Raw genomic sequence first — 24,040 nt, forward strand, 5'->3', positions numbered from 1 at the left:
TACTTTCCTGTCACTTTACCTCCCCCCCCCCCCCCAGATTAGGGTAGCAAACCGGATATTCCCCTCTGGTTCATCTCCCTGCCTTTCCCCTTCTGTCTCTCTCGTCACTGGAGCTATATAGGAAGTGAAGTTAACTTTTCACGCACCTCCGTAGTCGTTTGACGAGCTAGAATGGCGCAGAAAACCCATAAAGCACAAAAAAGGCGACTTTGACAACCTGAAAAGTGGTCCGAGCAGCACTTGGAAGAAAGCCTGTCGTTGACTTGCGCTTAGTGTGATGACGGGCGAACACACACACACACACACACACACACACACACACACACACACACACACACACACACACACACACACACACACACACACACACACACACACACACACACACACACACACACAAACGCGCGCGCGCAAGAAAAAAAAAAGACGAAGAAGAATGTAAAGTCTGCACTGATGAACCCAACAATCCCTTAAACTAAACTGCAGCCGCTCCTACGTTTGGTGCTTACGTTTGGTTCCTACGTTTTCCTACGTTTGGTTCCTACGTTTGGTACTTTGGTCCCACTTGGTTTATTAGTTCACTGTAGTGCAACTGCGTACGAAATTTGTAGCTGAGACCAATTAGTAACTGTGATTACCTTGTTTAGTTCATATTGTTACATACGTTGACTGTTCACACACGTTGACAACGTCTATTTTCACTGTGTATGGCCTGCTTCTCTTGGTGGCGGCAGGCAACTTCGCCACGGCCTGTCAGGGCAAGGCGTGGGCCTTCGAGCGGGTGCTCGGCTTGGAGCTGGTGCCCACGTTGTACGACAAGTCGTTCGCGCACGTCCAGAGCCGACGCGACTGCGAGGAATACTGCCTCAACGAGCAGACGTTCGACTGCCGCTCGGCCGTGTACTTCGACGACACGGCCGAGTGCCGCCTCAGCCGGCACGACAGGAGGACGCAGCCGGACGGTGTGATCAAGAGCTCAAACCCGAGAATCAACTACCTGGAGAACCAGTGCCTGGAAGGTACCTGCCCGTATTGACGTTGTATGTTACCATATGGTTGGAGAGATATGAAGTTGGGGTCATCGAAGCGGTTAGCTTTTGCTATTCACGCCAATCTCACGCTTCTTTTATCAGCCTGCAGGCAAACAAGGCGGTAAGGGAGGGAGGGAGCTAGAGATTAGTTAATGGACACCGGAGAGGTGTTGCTTGGCCGTATGCCTACTTGTTGCGACAGATTATATGGATCATGCATTAAGTTAGGTACAGGGGCGTACACAGAGAACACACGTACACACTGTATGAATTACCTAGACCTCGCGTACTTGCGGTCACGTACTATGCCGATTAAAAAAAAAAATCAGGCTAGAGTGTTTTCGTTGCGCGCGATGCGCTAGCGCTGCTTCTCGAAGGTTCGAGTATGTCACTCCTTGAATGCCCCACATATGCGACGCAAAGCCGGCAATTAGAAGAAGAGCTACGCTCCATTGATCCTCGCCAACCTTTCTCGATCGTAAAATTTCTGGGCCCATGCTTGGTTGGTTGGAAAACTTTATTTCGCAAAATTTCTGGGCCCATGGCCATCGAAAATTGCTCAGCAAAAAGCATTGAACACACTCGAACATTTTTTTTTCGAGGACACAGGCATCCTTAACAATTACTAGATATCGCATTGAATAGCCACAGAGTGTAACTGCAACTTGCTTCTATTATTTGTAATTATTAGCACTTGTATATCAAGTGTTATACTCTTTTGTATTCTGTGTAGTCTCATCTGTTTACATGCTCATCACAGTCTACATCACGGCCGTTTGTGCGTGTTCGTGACTTTGTTTACAAACTCCTTGTGGTATGATTTGCCTTTGTCTTTTACACTCATATGTGTGTGGGTGTATAGGACTGTGTGCTGTGGATTTCTGGCCCTGTGACGTTATTTCTTTTCATTTTCTCACTACATATATTTTTTTATATTGTTACTTCTACTAGGCGAAAAGCAGTAGCCGTCACCATTATAGGGTGACTACATCTTTCTTTTTATTTTCATTTCAAAAAAGAAAAATTAGCGTAGCTTGCACTGGAGCTGCAATGTTGAAGGGACAGCGGAGCTAATGGACACCTAGCTAGTCCTGGCTTTTGGGCTAGGCAAAGCACTACCGAGTCATCCCAAGCATTTTCCGGAATTTATTGATTATTGATCGATTATCGATTAGCTATTGATTGGCTGTCGATAGGCTATCGATGACTGACTAATATTAAGTAGTCCCAATCACGCTTAGCTAGACTTAGCCAGGCTCAGCTTGGCTAGTTCACGGGAGTGTGTGCCATTGCGCTTGGACCCTTTCTGCACTACCGCCAGAATCAGCCCACAATTTCTGTTCGCACGTTACGGACTGGCGCTCGGCTTAAACAGCTCCACTGCTTAAAAAAAAAAATTCGTGCCTACTGATCGCGGTAACTGTGCATTGTGAAGGACCGTATCTGTCGGTGCGCGGTCGATTACGTGCGTAAGCATCGGTAGGAATTTTCCTCCTTTTCATTGCGAGGAGCATGTAAGACCTCTGAAGTAGCAAGCACTTCAAGCCACAGCCAAAGACTGCATTAATTGCGTTACAACAACGTTTGCAAAGTAATTAACGTACTTCACGATTATAACTTTGCTACCCTAGATGAAAGTTTACCCTGTACTTAAAGAAAATGTCATTGGTTTGTATGACTCTTTGGGAGAGGTATCCTTCTTGTTCTTTGCATTTGTCTCTCATTCGTTTATGCTCTAGTAGCTTCTAATGGTCTTTGGCGAAGAAAGCATCGCCATTGCCTTTGTTACGCCGCCCTGCCTGATACCATCCTAACCTCTTGCTCCTTCCAGTGTCACCGACCTGCCCCTATGAGAAGACAGCGGACGCTTACCCAGTGTACACGGACGTGGTACAAATGACAGGCATCATATCCGAGCAGTCGTGCGAGTCGTTTTGCACCACTTACCCAAACTTCAACTGCCGTTCGTTCGCCTATTACCCGAGCAACGGGCAGTGCTTCATAAGCGGCGACGATCGCATAAGCGCAGGTAAGTGCGCATAAAGTACATCACCGCGTATAACTGACAGTTTTAAGTAGCATGGTTTGCAACCCCCTTGCTGCTGGGCTCTGAAACATGTTACTGCCTATACTGCATCTCACAAGTCGTTTACAGCGCTGCCGAAAGTACGAGGCGCACACAGGCAGTATCATTGCGCAGCGGAATGTAGTTCCGGGCGTAACTGCCCGATTAATGGCAGGATTATAGAGTTTCGTTTTGGCTGGGTACTTCATAAGTTACAGCGATACGCTGTAACTATAACGATACGCACCTAACGCTGTACCGTACCGCGATACGCTGTACGATACAGCGTTAGGATCTTTGCGCATGCGCGTCGTATACCTTGAATTCAGCAGCCGCTGAGCAGACGACGCGGCGCGGATGAACAGATCACGAGGGACATTCGGCCTTCCTTTTGGCTAAATAGTCCTGCAGCTTGCACAGTGCTGTAAACGATTTGGGAGATGGAGCATACATAGCCTTCTACAGTGCCCTAATTCGGAGAAAGCTGTGGAGAGGTTTGTACCCGTCGGAGGAACCGTTGAGTAGCGGCAGCACTTGAAATTAATCCAGCCCCGTTTCGCGTAAAACGCCGATGCTTTCTGGCTGAGCCAACGCCACGGTCTTCTTACAGTTGTCATCGTTACCCCTTCGGCCAAGGGGCAAGACGAGGCGGAAAGTGAAAAACACCAGGCACAATCAGCGAAACAATGACGCCAGTACAGCGTCAATATTCCCGGTGACTTTCTCGGCGCGCATCAACTCTTCGCATTGAGCAGATTTTCTCACAGATAAGAGTGAAAGCTGCAATTTAGTGCCAAGTACTGCGTCCTCTGTGCTATTTTGTCCCTGAACTGTGCTTTCTACTTCGGAAACGACACGAAGGTGCCGTTGCGCTATTATCTTCTTCCGAAGTGCGTAATTGTACCGTTCGGTTATTAGAAAAATTTCGCTTAACTGAACCCCCTGTTTATTCATTTTGTGGTTTCATCTTCTGATTTACTTCAGTAAATGTCATTCATCAACATTACACGGGTTACATGGTGAGCTCTAGCCGGCTCAATTCCTCGGCAGCTCCAGTCATTCTGAAAGTCATACACTCACATTTGTCAGTTAATCAACAGTGGGCGAATAAGGGACTCCTCAGCATAAAGCCAACGTTTCGGCAAGGGGACTTGTCTGCGTCATGGCAAACCGGGACTTAGAAAAGTCTCCTTGCCGAAACGTTAGCTTTGTTCAGAGAGCCTAAGATCCCCATGTTGCTCGTCCACTGTTAATCAAGTATGACTTTGAAGATGACTGAAGCTGCCTAGGAATTGAACCACCCTGACGAAGACAAGTCCCCTGCGTACACGGGTTTCGCGCTGAGCCACTTTAGTTTGCATACTCTTGATCAATTCAAGTCTCCATCTCCCTGTGACCACTTCGTCTTGTTGCAAGTATTCGTCAGTAGAAACGCAGCCAGCGCCGTGTTTGATGCGTCGCACTTATGCAGAGCGAGTTCGCTCCCCACTTGCGCCGCAGGTCCGGCTAGCACAAACTCCCGGCCCGGCATTCTGTTCTACGAGCGTTCGTGCAAGGACGGCGCTGGCGTGACCGACAGCGGCTCGGGCACCACGGCGGCCGGAGGCGGCACCTCGTCGACGGGCGGTGGGCCCACTAGTTCGTCGCCCACCTTCCCGACGGCGCAGCCGCCGCACACGCCCACGCTGTTCCCGCCCACAGGTAACGCCGAGAGCGTGCCGCGAACCTCGTTACAGCTCCAAGGGAACCAGTGTAAGCCTTCGTTTCCGAAATTTGCCGCAGCCTGCGAGTGAAGGGGCGGCATGGCTGCGGGTGCTGGACTGCCTGGCCTGGGTACACGGACGGTTGGGTGCTCGGCTCTGCGAGCGGGTGGAACGGTGGTGTCGCGCGGCGTACAGTGGACGTAAGGAGCCAACACCACCTGGATAGCGCAAGGCCTGTTCACTCCGATCCTTGACGTCACGCCACCTGGCCCGAAAAATCGATTGCCAAGCCTGGCGGGACGAAAGCGGTGACGTCGAAATCACCGCTGCTTGCTCGGGAGCATCCCATTAGATTCTGTGGCAGTCGGGCCAGGTAGTATGACGTCATGGATCGGAGTGAACCTGCTATCGTCATAGATCTGCTATCTAGGTGGCGTTGAAGGAACGCGTAGAAAGAGCACTGTGGAAGAAGGGTGGGGGTGGGGTGGGGTGGGGGGGGGTGGTAGGGAGGAGTCATTGACATATGGCCTTGACTCTGAAACACAAATCAAACTTTTTGAAGTGCGAATGCAAGTTCGATGTGCTGAAGTTCTCAGCGTCCTGACAGAGAGAATGGAAGAAGAGGAGAGGTATGGAAGTCAACCAGATGGAAGTCCAGTTTGCTCAGTTTCGTGGGGTAAGATTACAGGCAGAGAAGGTAGACCACGCGGCACACACGCACATGCAGAGCAGGGGGGGGGGGGGGGGGTATTCTGTAAGAGTTCACCTATAGCGGTGCGAAATTTCCATTTCGTTTGCTGCTGAAGTGCTCATCGGCTGCGGCGCGTGGCGTTGCTAATGCGCACCCCTGCCCAGCCAATCAGAACTTCAACAGCAGATGAAATGGACATGTCCACTAGGTGGGCTCTTACACAGTACCTCCCCAGGACTGCGAGGGTCACTATGGCTTGAGCACTTCAAGAACGACAGTAACGTTGGAAATGGTTCTCGCGTGAGCGATGGATGTGAGCCCGGACCACGAATATTCCAAGCTACTTATAAGCACCTCTCCTTCATATACTCGGGTATATGAATGAAGTTTGGTTTGATTTGTTTCCATTTCAATCTTCTCAAATAATTAACGTGAGATTGTTAGCAAAGGAAAGAGGAACACAAACACGAGAACAAAATTCATAAATTCAGGATCGTAGGAAGACCGAAGAGGAAGAGGGAAGCTATTTTTCCCAGTTTCATTTACATTTGTAAGATCGCACAGAATTTGGTACTTTCGCGTAGAATCGTTTATTGAAAATTCGTGGCGATGACAGTGCTCTTTCTCGCGCACCTCTTACGGCTGCGGTGGAATGAATGGAAATGTGCTTGTTATCATGCATCGTGAAAATGTCTCGTGCCTGCTTTGTACGGACCAATATGCCACTGGAAATGGACAATGGGCAAGTTGTGACGATTTATGAACTGCATGATTGGTGCTTTGTGATGTTGTGGGTTGGTGCATCTTGATTCGCATCGTGTAATTCATTACTAGTCCGAAACACTGAATGTTTCGTTGGCATCCTGAGAAAATTGAAACAGAAAACGATAAAACCGAAGCGAATTGAAAGACATTCGGCGAACTACGACAATGACAACTCAGGTGGACACGCAAGGCTGGCATTACTGAATCGGCGTCATGTTTATGGCACTGTTTTTTCCTGAGTGAAGATATTTCGGTATTCGCTCTGGTACAGATGACCATGACAGCTTGTTTAGACTTGAGACGACTAGCTTGGCAAATTATTCTCATTCAGTAATCGTTTAATAGTTTAGGACCGCAAGTGCGTACCTGCGTTGAAATTTAATTACTGTTAAAAAATCTAAATATGGGCAGTTCAGTCTTGATGGTAATATAACTTGCATCGTATGCATTCGTTGAGTATTCGCGGCAAACGGGACCATACTTCCTTCTACGACGATGTGGCTACGCTAAATTAATATGAAATGAAATTGAAGTGTCAGCTTCGACAACGTGCCTAGATTTCTGTTCTGGAGGATCCACGTCATCTTCGTGGCACCTGCCAGCCATTGTTCGTCACTGAGACCCTTCGGAGGCTTTTGATACAATTTTGGCACAGTTAGCGCCTTGAGCTACGGGATGTGCTCGGTCCACAAAAAGCTCTGCGTTTTGCGTGTGGCAAAGGGACTTCCAGGGTTCCTAAGAGTCGCCTGTCTCAATGATTGTTGTACTTAATTTTTAGCGTACTCACGTGTCCACTAAGGCTGTGGTTATCGTGCCTTTACGGAGTCACCACCACGTCATTTCTCGCCGAATTAACTAATTGTGCAAGTTTGGACATTTCTACATGTAAGCGGCGCTTTTTACTGTAAATAATGCAGACGGCTGCGCGGGCATTAATGTTTTTGTTCTATAACTGGGGCAAAGTTTATGAAAGGAAAAAAATATTGTCGTCCAACCGAAAGTATCACGAAGGTACCAGGGAAGCCAATACCAGTTTCGCAGCTACTATGGAGTTGTTGCCGTATTTTTTTTTCGTTTTTTTCCCCCTTTCGTGGAACTTCCTGCGCCTTCCAGATTGCCTCACAACTGGTTTGCTATATTGTGTAAGCATTTAACCTCCCGTTATTGCAATACTGTCATACTGTCAGCCCTGACGAGCGGTTACAGGGGTGCAGAAGAGCAATATTAAAAATCGCGGTAATTTATACAGCGCAAAACAAAAATGGTGTAGAAGTACATTGTATGTAACACTCACGAAACAAATATTACTTCCAGTTGGTGCGGAAAGACTCAGCTTATCGGCAATTTAAATGAATTGTGAATGGAGCATCGAAAGCACAGTAATGTAATGCATTTTAGTTATTATATGAGTATTTTTACAGGCAGAAAAAATCCTCATTATTCGGCTCATATTTCCATAATTTCGAGCTAAGAGCGGCACCTAATGAGAAAAACGAAAACATGTGCACCTGTACAAACGATTCTGTGTTTAAATTGTACGGCCCCGTCAAGTTATCCAGCTTCCTTGAAATATGATGCCCAAGGTACAACGTGTCATAGTATACGCTACAGAAGGGTGCTTTGCTGGGGGAGTTGCTATTCCATTCTTTAGGCTAGGAGCATGACAAAAAAAAAAAAAAAAGAGAGAGATTCGATATGAAGGCAAGGAAGCACTGTGTTCGTCTTCTTTTACTTCGTATCAAGTCTTTTTTCGCCATGCTCATCTCAAGACTTCTATTTGCTACGCTGTGTTGATACTTAACCAAAATTCTGTTTTAAGCACGGAAAACTTCATGCACAGCCTATCGTAGCCTTTCTGACACAATGGAGAGTTTCCAGTTAATTAATTACCGTACTAACTAGGTCACAACTCAAGCACCATTGAATTTTTTCCCCGCAAATGTGCTCTCCGTGGCCAGAAATATAAGTGAAACTGCGTTTGCACTAAACGTACCATATCTCCCTGCTTGTCTAATCTTTTCTTATCTCACTCGCTGCCCAGTCCGGCACTGCAGCGCCGGCGAGAAGCTGACGTTCGCCCGGGTGTCGGGCCACGAGTCGGCCTCCAGGCCGGGCCCCATACTGCTGACGGCCCCGGCGGACGGCATGACCAAGGAATGCATACTGCGGTGCGAGCAGCGAGACGACTGTCGCTCCTTCAGCATCGACTACCGTCGCCACGAGTGCTACATCGCCGGATACTACTCTGGTTCACTGCCGGCTCACCTGAGGCCCAGCCCCGGAAAGACGTACTTCGAAGGAATCTGCGTGCCCGGTAAGAAAAACGCGCCCTAACCAGAAAGACACGCCTGACATCACTTTACCCCCCCCCCTCCCTCTCTCTCCCCAGCTTAGGGTAGCAAACCGGATCTTCCCATCTGGTTAACCTTCCCACGTTTCCCCTTTCTTCTGCCACCCTGCCTCTCTTGATGATGAAACGGGCCGGTTCCAAACAGCGCATGCCACTCGCCTCGTCTATAACCTAAAACGTCTTTATTTAGAACTCAGATATCAACCTCAGGGCCTAAATCCAGGCCAGGACCAGTCAAGGCCAGTACTGGTCCAGGCCAGGAGCAGTGCAGAATTCATAATATAGTAGAGGAGTAGATTTAAATGGCGGCCGTAAACCGACTGCCGGAGGCCGTCCTGGCCAGAAGGTGGTAAGAGTTCTCGAGGAATATGCCCGCTTCGGATGTGTTCGGTGGCACTGCACTTCCAAAGCATATGTGCGGAAACTAATATGATCTCGCTTAATCTGCCAAAAATTTCAAGTATTTAAAACAACCTTCAGATCAGTTATTAACCATCCGAATCCCTGATTAACCTCGTAATGGTATTTTTTTTGGAGAAATGTACTTGTCAATTGGTAGGTTACGTGCCAACGTAATTATGTCACTGCGCCAATAAGACAAAAAACAATCGACACAATCATTTCAGAGATTAAAAGATTTGGGGACCATTGCCTTGGACACTGGCCATATACCTAATATACAGAGAATTCGGCAAATCGCACCGGCGTGGACCGATGGGATTTGCTGAATTGACCATTAGTCTTGCGGTAGCAGGTTGATTACTAGAAGAAAATGCGAAGTACAAAGCGCGTAGCATGACTTTGAAGCTTCAAAGTCATGAAACACACAAAGAGGTTCCATAGTCAAAGACTGTATCGGGACCACCGGTCAAGGTTAGGTGGCGAGAGGAATGACAGCAAAATAACGCAATATCGTGCGATTGACATACAAGTCAAAAAGTAGAACAAATATAAGAGAACAAGCTGAGCGGAAATACACAAAAAATGAGAAATAAACAAGTAAAAGAAACAATAGATTGAAGTATTTTCTCGCAGCTATGCCATTATTGCGCAGTAAATGTCCTCAAACATTGTTAAGTTCAGTTTCTGGCTTCTCTAGAACACAATGCCTTCCATCATTACCGATAAAAGAATTAACTGGTCATTAGCAGACGTCGTGAAAATCCGTTAAGTCACGGCCAGTTGATGCGGAAACTTCGAGGCGGCTTCGCCACCCATCCGTAGCTTATTAGGCATTTCCCACGGCATGAGTGTCTTTTTTTTGTGCATGGTACTTTATAAGGATGATTTACTAATACAGATCAACAAATTTTTCTCCCTGTAGTAATCCTTGTAACCCTGTAACGACCAAGCACAGTCCTTCCAGATGAAGGAAAATTGAGACACCTTTTTCACCTTTATTTCTCAGCATTGGAGAGTACAGTATTACGAAAAAGGAAAAAACGACACAAAGTACATGAGTAAAACGAATTAGTACACTAAATAATTATTTAGCGATTAGTTTTCTAAACTATCTCCAACTGAGACTTCACTCCTGCGAATCAGAAACGCTACCACAGAGTATCATCGAGTGAAGCTCATCGTGCTTAAATCAGGATTTGTAATTATCAAATTCAGCGTAGCACAAGCGGTGCGTTTAGCATTACAAGTTCAATATACACCATCCTATGTGTGACCACTATGTGTGACTGAACGCTTCATATCCTGTGCACCTCGTATAACCATGCACATGCAGTGTTGAGCTGAGCCTGGCTAATCTCCTCGCCTCCCTCTTATCACTTCTCGGTCCCTGTGTCGCAGGCGTGCTTGAATTTGATCAGTAGCTTAATAAGAATCAAGAGTACACGGATACCGAATATGAGCGTGTTGCTCTTAATTAATCGATGGATTTAGGGTACAACAATACGCGGCTTGTGCAGCCTCGGTGGCCTGCCAGCGGCTGTGGACGTTCGAGCGCATGGTGGACCAGGAACTCCGCGGCGTGAGTCCACGCGAGGTGACGCGGTTCATCACGCTGCACGACTGCGAGCGGCGCTGCTTCGAAGAGCGCCGCTTCCCGTGCAAGTCGGCCAGCTACGACGTGAACCTGCAGGAGTGCCGGCTCTATGCCGACGATCGCAACTCGCGCTTCGCCCGGCTCATCTACGGCCGGGGCGTCTACTACCTCGAGAACCAGTGCACCGTCAGTGAGTGCCACTCGCAGTTTGTCGCCTCTCTCTCTCTCTCTCTCTCTCTCTTTCTTTTTTTGCCATCACAGCAGTTCGTAGCTCGTTCCTCCCGGGTTTATCTCGTCACTACGTCTCGGTCAGTCGCCGCTACACCATTTCCACTATGTCCAGTTCAGCCTTGAGGTTTAGCTGCTATAATTATGATGTGAAGACATTAACAAAGTACAAAAGAAAGAGGAAAAAAATAAGAGTGAACAGGAATACAAAACGTTGTTTATCAAACAAGTTACATTGTCTCCTCCGTATTGCTTGTTTAGAATATGTTCCTCCCTTTGCCCGCTCAAACAAGCACAGGGTAGCCAGCCTATTTTCACAATGACCAATTTTCCCGTGTTTGCCTCTCTCTTGACAGTACTCATGAGAAGTCATGGACAACCTGCATAGGTTTCCCTGAATTCCGAACAAGCATGCAGCTTGCATGCAGCCGAAGACGCGTGCTGCCTCTGCCTCATGTGCAGGAATTTTGGACACACACACATACACACACACACACACACACACACACACACACACACACACACACACACACACACACACACCACACACTATATATATATAATATATCACACACACACACACACACACACACACACACACACACACACACACACACACACTATATATATATATATATATATATATATATATATATATATCCATTGAATGCATTTCTCCGCAAAGTTCGGCAATTCACGTCTCAAAACCGTTGTCATCCTGAGAATTCATGCCAAGTGGATCCGCGTTGCGAACTCCACGGCAAGATTTTGTAAATTGCAATATGGGCCATAAGGAAACTAGTGAGAAGCTTAATTAGTAAGTTATTGTTAATTAGTCGATTATGTATTTAAATTTATTGTGCACGTAATGTCCGCCTCTTCGAGTAGACCGGCCACCGGTGTGGTCTGTCTCTGTGACCACGTGACTCCTCTCTGATTGGCGGAATCGCACGTGCCATCGCTTGCACTTCCACCAATGGAAGCATCGCCTAGCGCGTGGTCTGCCACGTGATTTCTTGTGCCATCTCCGGTCACGCAGCCGGATTTTCCGCTTCATGAGCTATATAATGCTTTCGCATTAATAAGATTACCCTTGACCAGAAAAACTTACAGCGTGCCGCGTGTGGACTGAGGGCGAGGTGCATGCTTAGTAGCTGTTTCTTGTAGTAATGAAAGTCATAAAATACACAAGGAGGTCCCATAGTCAAAGACTGCATCGGGACCACCGATATCGGGACTGTATCGGTGGGGCGTGCTAAATCTGAGCAGCTGCGGAGTCCTGCGCTTCAATCCGCGCCTTCTCCTTCATTCACCGGCTTTCTCTCTCGCGCAGACACGAGTCCGTGCCCCTACGCTCCGATCCAGCGGGACGTGTACATGACGCACATCACTCGCGTGGTGCACGGCGTCAGCTCGACCTTCCACTGCGAGATGGAGTGCAACCGCGAGCCGGACTTCAACTGCCGCTCGTACACGTACGTGGAGCACGGGACCCTGGGCCCACCGCAGTGCCTGCTGTCGGCAGACAGCCGCCCCGGAGTGTCGCCCATCGTGCTGGAGTACCGCAGCCGAGCCCTGTACGCCGAGAAGGACTGCCACCTGGACGACGACAGTCGAAACAACGGAGTCGTCGGGGGCACGTCGCACCCCCCGCCGTACCCGCACACACCGCCGGGACCGCCGCACAGGTACTTTCCATAACGTCCGAAAATCTAGAAGCCCCCCCCCCCCCCCCTCTCCCTACCCCCCTGATAGCACGTTATATCAAATGTCACAGGTACGCAGTTTGCTGATTTCATCAGCACTGTATTCAGGGAATTCGCCTTTCTTTCAATGTCAAGGGAAACATAACAGCTCATTGCAACTATTTATGTGACCCTTGTCTACCCACAGGTCGTACCCGCCTCCTCCTCCGCCTCCTCACCAACCGCCACATCCGGGATCTTCGCCGCCCTCGCAGCAGCCTTCGCCGGGCGGTTCCCCACCGACGCCGTACCCACCGAGGCCTCCGACGGACTACAGCCCGTACCCGCCGCCCCGTTTCTGCACCTACGAGCAGTACACGTACGAGAAGACCATCGGCCACGACATGAGGTGCGAGTCCGACGGTCGCGTGGAAGAGGGTACCACGTTGTTGATTCACTGGTTCGTGTGCTGTATTAACGGAAACGAACGAAGGTGTACGTACAGCCCGATGGCATCACAAAGAGGCCAGAGTAGAGGAGTTATCTGAAGTAGAAATAAATACGTTATCGTGCGTAATGGTTACGGCGATGTCGTTTTCCTACCGGTTGTTTGCGAGTTGTAAGCAGGGTCAATGCTTCTAGCTAGCTTCTCCCGATTTGCTTAACCACTTCGTCATTAATCGTTAGCCAGTCTTCCTAGCTAGAAACCAAGTACAACCTTCATTCCTTTATAGCTGACGTAACTACTTAGTCTCTGCGTGCTAAAACATCTCGTTCTTCGCTCTTGAACATTTAATTTAGTGTCCCGTGAGCATGATTATTATTTTACTGTTGACCGTCGCGACTGTTAAACTCCGCGCGGATTTACCTGTATCGTATAACTGCGCCTCGCTGACAGGCAAAGCGTGTGCATTGTGCATAGATTCCTTATTTCCTTTGTTAGGTACGACCATGCGAAGCCAACAGAAAATGAAGCCAGCAAAAGCATGGGACTGAAATTAGGTGTTCTTTCTTAACTAACAAGGAGGGCAGGAGGAATAGACGGAAAGACGGGGAGGTTAGCCAGTTCTCAGACCCGCTGGCTACCCTGTGCTGGGGAAAGGGGGTAAGGGTAAGAAAAGAGATGTTACAAAGAAAATGAAAGAACAGCCAAAAAATAGAGAGAAGGAAAGGAGCATACGACACTGTTTAAAGTCTGTCTCAAAGACCAGTTCTCTGCAAGAAGCGCAACAACGCTTTCAGAGCCTGCTGTGCGGTCTCGGCCAGTGTCCCAGGACCATTTCCTCCGACAAAGGGCGTTTGTAAAGTCTATCTAACACCGTTGAAAGTTCTTTTTTGGGCGCACTGAAGCTGGGGACACTCCCAGAGAAGGGAGGCGACTGTTTCTTCGCAGCTACAGTTATTCCATGTAGGGATGTTGGCCATTCCGATCCGAAATGAGTAAGCATTCGTGAAGGCCACGCCAAGCCAGAAGCGGCACAGAAGCGTCTCCTCAGCTCTAATATCCTGGCGGAAGACGCAGCTGTTAACCGACAATAAAATGTAACAAGCTAGATTTAAAAAGAAATGAACTCGTCTGTTCTCCTTATCCGTCTCGCATTTTTACTTGGTCGTGTCTCACCCGTACAGGTACGCGCCAAGGGAACGCATCCCTACGCGCTCGGCGGTGGGCGTGGTGCGGGACGCGTACACCGAGTGCCAGCGGCTGGGGGACCGGTGCCGCGCCTTCACCATCGAGTACGGCAACTTCCAGTCAGCGTCGTGGCTCTCGACTGCCGCGGAGGACAACCGGCAGCTGCTGGTCGCTAACCCCGTCATGGCCTACTTCGAGAAGGTCTGCCTCCAAGGTGCGTGAAAGCAGAGCTTGTTCTATAAAAGCCACGCTTGGAATCGTTTGTGCGGTACTGCACTGGTGATAAATATTAGTCCGGATAAACGTATATCCACTTGTGTACCGTCAAATAAGGGATCATGTGGGGAGAACTTGTAAGCAAATTGCGCGCTGTTGAGGGCTGATATTACAGCAAATGATTGAAGACCTTAACCGAGAAAGTGTAAGAGTGGGGTTGAAGATATTATGCAGTATACTAAAATAATGTTAAATAGCCTGGCAAGAGAACAAGAATTCAGGCTCGCCAGTCATCCTCTAGAGTCTGTAAAGGAGCACGTTTATCTAGGTCAATTACTCACAGTGGAACCTGATCTTGAGAAAAATTAACAGAAGAATAAAATTGGGTTGTAGTGCATACGGCAGGCATTGCCAAATCCTGACTGGGAGCTTACCATTGTCGTTGAAAAGAAAACTGTAGAATCATTGCATTCTACCGGTGCTAACATATGGGGCAGAAATTTGGAGGTTAACAAAGAAGCTCGAGAACAAGTTAAGGACCGCACAAACAGCAATGGAACGAAAAATGTTAGGCCTAACGTTAAGAGACGGGAAGAGAGCGGTGTGGATCAGAGAACAAACGTGGATAGCCGATATTATAGTTGACATTAAGAGAAAAGAAATGGAGCTGGGCAGGCCATGTAATGCGTAGAATGGATAACCGGTGGATCATTAGAGTTACAGAATGGATACCAAGAGAAGGGAAGCGCAGTCGAGGACGGCAGAAAACTAGGTGGGGTGGTGAAGTTAAGAAATTTTCAGGTGCAAGTTGGAATCAGCTAGCGCACGACAGGGGTAAATGGAGATCACAGGGAGAGGCCTTCGTCCTGCAGTGGACATAAATATAGAGTGATGATGATGATGATGGATGATATACATCTTTGAGATTGCATGTACTACGTGTTAGGATTAGGAGAAAAGCTAAAGCAGGGCAGTCTTGAAAGTTAGCAATTGACTGTATTAGACGGATACGAGTGGAAGGGACACTGCTGTAGTGCCGTTGTAGTGCTTCCATCATTGCCAACTGCGTGTACAGATCCGGTTAAAGTGGGTAGGGAACTACTTTCAAGCTGCGTAGCTGCCAACTGGCTTTAGATACTTATCCGGATATAGCCAATAGAAAAAATACATTTATCACCCTGAGGAACAAATGAACGCAAGGAGAGCTTCACAGGTCACACAAGTAAATTCCGGAAACCGCCTTGATGGTTCGAGGTCTCGCAAAGGGTAACGCAGGTTATCTGCGACCAACACAGGTGAATAGGGGTGGGTTGTTGGCATGGCTGCAGCCACCGTGGAGGTGCGACAGTCCAGACAAGGGGATGGTGACGGCACGATTGTTACGTCGTCGCTATCAGGAAGTGTTAACGGGATGATTCAAACTTCATTTGATGACAAAGTGTGCACACTTCCGTTCTGTGTAACAAAAAAAAAAAAAAAAAGCTTCCTACCTAAAATCTAAACATACGAGTATTAGGTACGTTAACAGGCATCTGTAAAGCACACCAATCTGGTAATGAAATAGTGAGTTAATTTTTAATGTTTAACGGATTATTTGATTCGCTTCATTTTCTTTGATTGAGCCACTGGTAGTGTGGCCGTTCTTGGCCTATCCTCCAGATTTGGCATGACCCAATGGGACAAAAGAGGTATACAGTTTCTAAATGTTGTCTGGAACGCGTCGTACTTTCCCATGCATACAGCCGTCATCAGCATTCTTTCCTCGACAGGCATCATACATCGCCTTCGTTTTTGACGCGATAGTTCAGCGGAAACCTGCTAGGTGAAGAGAAGTAATTAAACGGAAAATGAGACATCCATTTAGCTACGATTGGTTGGATGTCTCATTTGCCATTTAATGTTAAGCCTTCGTCTTTGTGGCACCACTGCGTGTATGTCTCGCACTGTGCATGCACCTGACTTGAAGTTTGCATTTCGGCATAGCTTGTGGGCTAAATTATTAGCTTGACAGTCAGTGATAAATATCGCCGCTCGCCTGACAAGGCGAGCGGCGATATTGTTGTTGGCTCTTTCACTCTCACTTTTTAGGGGAGAGTTTTTCCGCGCGGACGCCATAAACTCCCGGATCCTAGACATAGAGAGCTTCGCTGTAAAACACGATAAGCCGCCGCAACACCTCCTTTGACCCTACGAGCAGCCCTTCCGGGAACGCTAGATAAGCGCATTAGCTTCAATGCTGTTTTCCTGCATCAGGAGAGCCCTGATGAACATCCCCAGTCGGATATGTCGTATACCGCACACGGTATAATTATTGTACGCTTACAAGCGCCAACGGGCTTTCGCTACTATGGCAGCTTTCATTTAAACAGAAGGGAGAGCGACAGTAGAGAGGCTAAACAGACGCATACTTCCGGTTTGCTACCCTGCGCCGGAGGAAGGTCGTTATGACACTTCATCAACTCGACAGGTCTCAGCGATCGTTCACGCACATCTACTCATGCCCGCAACTATATCTCTTTCTCTCGGCCTCCTTTCCGACTCTTCAAACAAAACGCGAAGAACTAGCGTGATTAGGCGCTCAATATCGGCTGTAGCACCTACAGGAAGATACATTAACCGATAGCGCCGCAGACACGCCGACCAAGCCGCTTTGTTGGAGACTCTTATGCTCGAGGGAACGAACGAAAAAAAAAAATGTGAGGAAGCAAGACACTATTAACAAACGACGGCTGAAGCTTTTGCGGCGCGCGCCGCTCGAGCGAGAAGGGGGCCCCGGTGACTGTGTCGCCGAGTGTCCGGCGTCCGTGGCGCACAAAAGCAAGCCGAGCGAGAGCTCTCGAAGAGCAAGCTCGCCGCGACAGCGGATAGCGAGAGTACGGTGTGTTGGGGCGGTAAGTTCATTAACCGCCGCGCGCATAATGACCGCCAGGAGACGGGCGCGCTTGCCCGACGACCGGAGAGCGGAGGCGGCGCGGATGTGTGCAGGAAGCCGAGCTTTGAGCAGTCGAAAAAGAAAGAAAAGAAAGAAAGGAAACGAGAAAGATGGAAGGAGAGAGAGAGAGAGATAGTCAGAAACGTGAAAAACGCTCGAACAAAGAAAACTGAACGCGCTTTTGAAGATTGCTGGCGGGCGGGCGGAATTGCAAACAAGCGAAGTGGATGGAGCAGTCCTGGTGGCGGACGCCGAGTTTTTGGAAACAGGAAGAAGAGAGGGCGGGGGGAGAAGGATTGAAAAATGGCATAGAAGAACAACCCGCCTGACGGCGAGAGGCAGCGGACCAGGCGAATCGCTAGTGCGATATACGGCTGGCGTTGCATGCGCGGATGCTGAAAACGGTCGCGTCCGTTGTAAGAGGTGGTGGTCCGTGTACGCGGTGTAGGAGGGGGTGGTTTCTCTCTTGGAACTCTCGGCTGCGTGCTAGCCGAGTGGCGTTTGCACTTTCCGGTACAATTCGCCGGGGATTCTTTTATATTTTACGGCACATTTGCTGCTTTACGCGCCCAGTTTAGGGAATTAGTGCAGGGGCTCGGACAATAATATATAGATAGATGTAGCGGCTGCTCGACACTGACTGAATTGTCTGAATAGTTCTGTAGGGATTCGATTTTAACCAGAGAGCAAAAAACTCACAAAGGGAACTGCTGGTAAGCTGGTAAGCAATGCTCGTAAGTTGATGAACAAACGTGTGACATGATTGCCGAGACGAAGTGTGTACGCAGCGATGGAAAGACATTATTATAGGAATAAATATATATTGTTCGATTGCGCCTAATGTGTGCACACGGCAGGGTTAATTAATTTTCTCAACTTTCTCGCTAGCGCGTAGAGAACCTATGCCTCGGGTTACTTCACCATGGTGATCGACCTGCCTGATTAACGACAAACCGACAATAGCAAAGCACGAGACTGCCACCTTTTCTTTTTTTTCTTTGTTTTTTTTTTTTTTTTAAGGCGAAAGCCTTATCTGCCTCGTTTTGAGGTGACCTTCATAAAGTGGAGCCACAAATCGAAAAAAAAAAAACCTCAATAAGACCATTTTAAAGTCCAACATTATAAATCAACCGATAGGTAATTACATGAGGAACATAAATAACGGTAAATGATCATGGCAGTCGTCATTAAAATAATTATGATCATTAGCATGACAAAGCCTAAAAATGAGTCGGAAAACCCGAAACGTGGCCAAAAACCGAGAATGATTGGTAGTAATGGGCTATGATGACAATCATTATGATAAAAATATGGGTATACAGAGAGGTGAATTAGGTGAATTTAGAGTGAATTGATGGTCAATTAAAGGCGTTCAGTTGGGTGATAGGAGTCAAACGAAAGGTAATGAAGAGATAGAGTGAGCTAAGATAATAAAGAGTAAATGAGAGTGAATCAAGGTGAATCAAGTGGTGTCAGGGTGAATCAAGAGCGGGGAAAATTGAAAATTTAGAGTAATAGAGAAAACTAAATGTGATGAAGTAAAATCAAAATGATAGAGTGAATGATGGTGAACCAAGCAGCGATAGGGTGAATCAAGAGTGAATCAAGTGTGAATTAAGAGTGAATCAAGGGGTTATAGAGTGGGGGAGTAACTTGCACAATATATATGTGAGATTTGAGGGTCCAAGTGAGAGTGACTCAGCAAAAAAAGTGCTGAGTCAAGGCTCGAGTTTGGTGAATCATATGAAGGGTGACTTGCAAAAAAACATGACTTGCAAAAATGACTAAATTGTGGTTTCACAGTGATGATGACTCATCAAGAAAGTGCGGAATCACGGTCTGAGTTTGGTGAATAAAGGACGACTTGCAAAAATGACTGCATTATATGGGTTCAGAGTGACGATGGCTCAGCAAAAAGTGGTCGTCGTGTCATTGAGTTAGCTGCACTCGGGCTTTCGCGTTCAAGTCGTCTTAGTTGTAGCATGAGGGAACCCTAGTATTTTTCTTCCCTGAAGCAGCCTGGCTTGCAACATCATCATCATCACCATCATAGTCAGCCAATTCGTATGTCCACTGCAGAACGAAGGCCTCTCCCAGCGATCTCCAGTTATTTTGTCTAGCGCTATATGATTCCAATTTTCCCCTGCGATTTTCCTAATTTCGTCACCCCACCTAATTTTCTGCCGTCATCGACGGCACTTCCCTTCCCTTGGCAACCATTCTGTAACTCTAATAGCCCACCGGTTACCTGCCCTACGCATTGCATGGCCGGCCCAGCTCCATATTTATTTCGTAGTGTCAACTATAGAATATCGGCTATAACCGTTTGCTGTGATCCACAGCGCTCTCTTCCTGTCTTTTACCGTTGCGCCTGCCATTTTTCGTTGCATCGCTCTTTGCGCGGTCCTTAAATTGTTCTCGAGCTTTGTTAACGTCCAAGTTTCTGTCCCATATGTTGGCACCGGTAGAATGCAATGATTGTACACTTTGCTTTTCAATGACAGTGGTCCGCTCCCAGTCAGAATTTGGTAATGCCTGCCGTATGCGCTCCAACTCATTTTTATTCTTCTGTAAACTTCGGAGTAAGTGACCTGGGAGTACCCTGGGAGTAACTGACCTCGATAAACGTACTGCTTTACAAACAAACATAAGTGCAGTTTACTTTGTAACATTGGTGGGAAATGGAAATAAACGTGTGCTAGGAGGCTGTTGTTGAATGCTTTATTTTGAAAGGAATTAATAAAGCGGAACACTCTATTGTACGAAATTTTACAGCTGATTCGGCGGCCAAGTCACTGTAATTTACTGACAGAGATATATACCCGTCAAGAGTCTCGGACCGATATGACGTCATGTGCGGAACCCTACAAAACAAATTTTGAACGCGATTCGGCGCATTTGCATTCTACATGGCCCACGATATGTATGGTATATCTGCAACTCTGCATCATGCTTTTAATGCATAGCGAGGGTTTCAACTGTACCAGTAATTTCGAAAGGTTTTGATTATGTATATTTATTTCAATCTGCATTGTTTCCTTTTTTTTTAATCTACGATGTTGGGACAGGTGGATCTTGAGCAACCGAACTTATTTTGTCACTGTTAACCACTGCCTATCCGCCAGGCTTGCGTGCCTGTACTGGCAGGCTTTCTGGACTGGCTGAATTCCACATCGTCAGCAAGCTCCTCTTTGTGATCCTTTTTGTGCACACAAACATAATAATAATGCGATTCTGTAACGATTCCACATATGACGCTGCTGAACCCATCAAAGGTCTGGATACAATTGGAGGCGCAACATTGTACGCCATACAAGCTTAACGGTGCTATGAATGCGCAATAGCGCTATAGGCAAGCTCTAAACGAGCATTTGTTCCCACAATAGTCGGCGCACAAAAAACCGCAACAAAACATGGACACATTGACCATACGAGCGAACATAATTGCCCTTGTCCTGTCAATGTATCCTGAATGTGTCGCGAGCGACTGTTCAGTGATACAGCTCCGAGTGCGTAGACGTCGGGCGGTGTGCATTTGCCGCCGAGGTAGACTGTAGAATGTGAGATAGCAATAATACGGCGACGCAGGCCAAGACGGACAGCAGTTCTTACTGCGTGGCCTCCCCGTGAGTGAGCGTGTGCAGCAATTATTCACGACGAAATCTAGTTCTACACTTCAATAGCAAAAAAGCGTGTGTGCGCGTGCACGTGTGCGTGTTACCATGTCTTATCCACAGTGTATGGCGCTGGGCTGCTGGACTGGAGGTTGGGGTTCGATCACGGCCGCCGCGGCTGCATTTCGATGGCGGCGAAATACTTCGATTTAGGCGCGCGTTAAAAAACCTCAGGTGATCAATAGCAATCCAGAGTTCCCCGCTACGGCGAACCTCACAATAAAATCATGGTTTTTGAACCGTAACCCCAAACAATATTTTTTTTTATTTCCCCCCGTGTGCTTCTCATTTTCTTTGCGCACAGCGTGGCAAAGACCATGACAGCCAACTTCTCCTCTCCCATTCCTCCTCTCTCTCGTGGTACTGTGCAGAACGCACGTGCGGCAAGATGTGGTCCTTCGAGCGAACCGTGGGCCACACGCTGGGCGGCGACGCGGACCGCGAGGTTCCAGGCGTGCTGCGGCGCGCCCAGTGCGAGGACCTCTGTCTGCGCGAGCGGGCGTTCGTGTGCCGCTCGGCCACCTACCAGCAGTCGCGGCTGCTGTGCCGGCTGTACGCCGAGAACAGGCGCACCCGGCCGGCGCTGTTCGTCCGCACGGCCGAGGACGTCGACTACTTGGAGAACCTGTGCGCCCCGGGTACGTATGGGACGGGATTGACCCCGTAACGTAACGCTCCTACTTCGAAACCACAGGGACTTTCGAGGTATACAGTCTAAAGGTCAGTACGTGGCTTGGTGGGTACTCGAACGGAATTTTTCCTCGGTTGGTCAAGTTAATGCGGCTCACTGCACACTTCGTTTTACTATTACTGATCTTCTAAACACATATCAACACCACACCTAACCGTTCCCAATGAGAAAAAATGGGACTAAAAAAAAGAGAGAGAGAAATAAAAGAAAAGACAGGAGGGTTAACCATTACCGCGTACAGTTAGCTACCCTACACGCGGGTAAGGGGAAATGATGAAAAATATGAAGCAGTGAAACTCCACTGCGGCGAACTTTACAGCAGCTAAAGAGAGGATTACCTAAGTGAAACTCCGCTTCTGTGAACACGCACACACACACACACACACACACACACACACACACACACACACACACACACACACACACACACACACACACACACACACACACACACACACACACACACAGAGTTTGCGACAACGAAAAGAAGCATGCATATTAAAGCTGGGGTCATGATGCGATGGTATCGAATTGTCGTTTGGGCTTTAAGCCCTGTTATTTGTGGAAACTTCAAGAATATGCAGTTGATAACAGGGATACGGTGCCTCAGAAAAGCACCTATCTTTGACGAAGATAGGTCCACCTATTGAAACGTAAGGCAGCCTTTCGTCCTCGCCGGACCTCCAATAAAAGTTATTTCATTCACTCAATGAGCCACCTTATCCCTGTTTGCAACTATTTATACTACAGTGTGCTACTCCATCTGTCAGCCCCCTTCTTGATTTTAGATAAGAACAAGAGTGTCCTTAACATCTCAGTACAGGTTTACAATTGTGGACGTGCAATAGAGAGCCGCCGTTTCGTCATGTGGTAGTCTCGGTGCAACGTATCCAGAAAGGCATGTAGCTAATGCGTAAGATCGGTCTATATCGAATAGGCGTCATTTTTTTATTGTTCGTGACAAGGCCAAAGGAACCGGTTTGTGCTATTATCATTTTCCCTGTATTCACCCTGCTCGTGGCACAAGATGAAAGAAATCCCTCGCGGGGAGAGGGGGGGGGGGGGGGGGGGGGGGAGATAGTCTGCGAAAACGACCGTCAAATGTCCGAGAAATCAAAGAAAACGCGCGGCACTTAGGAAACTGCGTGAAATATTTTCCAACGACCTGATTCAACGTCAGTAATCAGCGGCTGGTTAGCTGGACACATTCAGTGCGGCGGCTTAGACTCGCCACAACAAATAACGAGGTCTACGGTGTACTACTTTCTTTTCCGCATCTTCGCGCAGAGCCCTCGACGTGCCAGTACCGCGAGCACGTGGATCGGTTTCTGCCCATCATCGACCGGCTGGGCCACGCGTTCAGCCTGGCCGAGTGTCAGCGCCAGTGTGACCTGGAGCGCCTGTTCAGCTGCCGTGCCGTCAACTTCGAGACGGTGCACCGGGACTGCGCGCTCAGCAGCGAGGACGCCCAGACCACACCCCTGGGTACGGCCGCGCTCGTGCACCGCCGATACTCTGTCTACAGCGAGAAGGGCACGTGTGAACAAGGTTGGTCCAGGACTAATGAATCTATCTATCTATCTATCTATCTATCTATCTATCTATCTATCTATCTATCTATCTATCTATCTATCTATCTATCTATCTATCTATCTATCTATCTATCTATCTATCTATTTGGACAGGCAGGCAGACAAACAGCATGAGGGCGTAACAAAGTCCTCTTGTCTGAGCAGCGTATGAAGCTGGCGTAACCGCTAGTACGACACAAAATCGTCTAGTAAGATTGACCAAAGCATCCTTCTAAAACAGGGCACTGGCTAATATAAAGAAATCGCCGACGATTTCGATACTCCATAATTCGAAATATGAGCGCCGCTCTATACGTGTTTTCATTTCGCGATATATTGGCTGGCGCGGACAATCTGTCTCGTGCGGCACGTTTCAAACGGAGCGAAGTGTGGCGCGACTGCCTCGCTAATCTGGAGATCGCGAGAGGCAGCGCGTGGGTAACGCGTGGGCGCGATTCACAATAGCCACCGCAGACGCAGCGCTTTGTTTCCATATATAGTATCGGCGAACAGACGACGGAGCGCTACTCTGGCGCCATCTCGTAGCCATCGTCGCCGCAGAGCCCATCGTGCGCGGCACTACGCTTCTCTTCTCAGGCTTTCACCATAACCTCCTCCTCCGCTTTCCTCATCGCGTACTCTTCGCTATCGCTGCCTTTCATCCGCCGCTCCGCTCCGCATTCGCTCTTTCCTCCTTCGCTGTGCTCGTTCGCTCGGTTACGAGGGACGCCGACGCTCGCCACAGGAACGGACGCCTAAGAGCTGCGCTCTAAATATCTGTGTAATTTTGGGATAATGCAAACGTTTTG

At 48.1% G+C, this 24,040-nt stretch overlaps 1 protein-coding gene across 1 annotated transcript in view; it reads left to right on the forward strand.

Annotated features, from left to right (window-relative positions):
• Positions 1-24,040, forward strand: part of LOC119432739 (uncharacterized) — a 70,563-nt gene that overhangs the window by 33,712 nt on the left and 12,811 nt on the right. The window contains 10 exon segments of the mRNA XM_037699896.2: positions 735-1,019; positions 2,863-3,060; positions 4,597-4,797; positions 8,297-8,569; positions 10,525-10,791; positions 12,163-12,460; positions 12,753-12,923; positions 14,144-14,361; positions 21,341-21,607; positions 22,948-23,208. Of these exon segments, the coding sequence (XP_037555824.2) occupies positions 735-1,019; positions 2,863-3,060; positions 4,597-4,797; positions 8,297-8,569; positions 10,525-10,791; positions 12,163-12,460; positions 12,753-12,923; positions 14,144-14,361; positions 21,341-21,607; positions 22,948-23,208 (2,439 nt within the window).

This window comes from Dermacentor silvarum, chromosome 11 (genome assembly GCF_013339745.2).
Source record: "Dermacentor silvarum isolate Dsil-2018 chromosome 11, BIME_Dsil_1.4, whole genome shotgun sequence".
NCBI lineage: Eukaryota > Metazoa > Arthropoda > Arachnida > Ixodida > Ixodidae > Dermacentor > Dermacentor silvarum.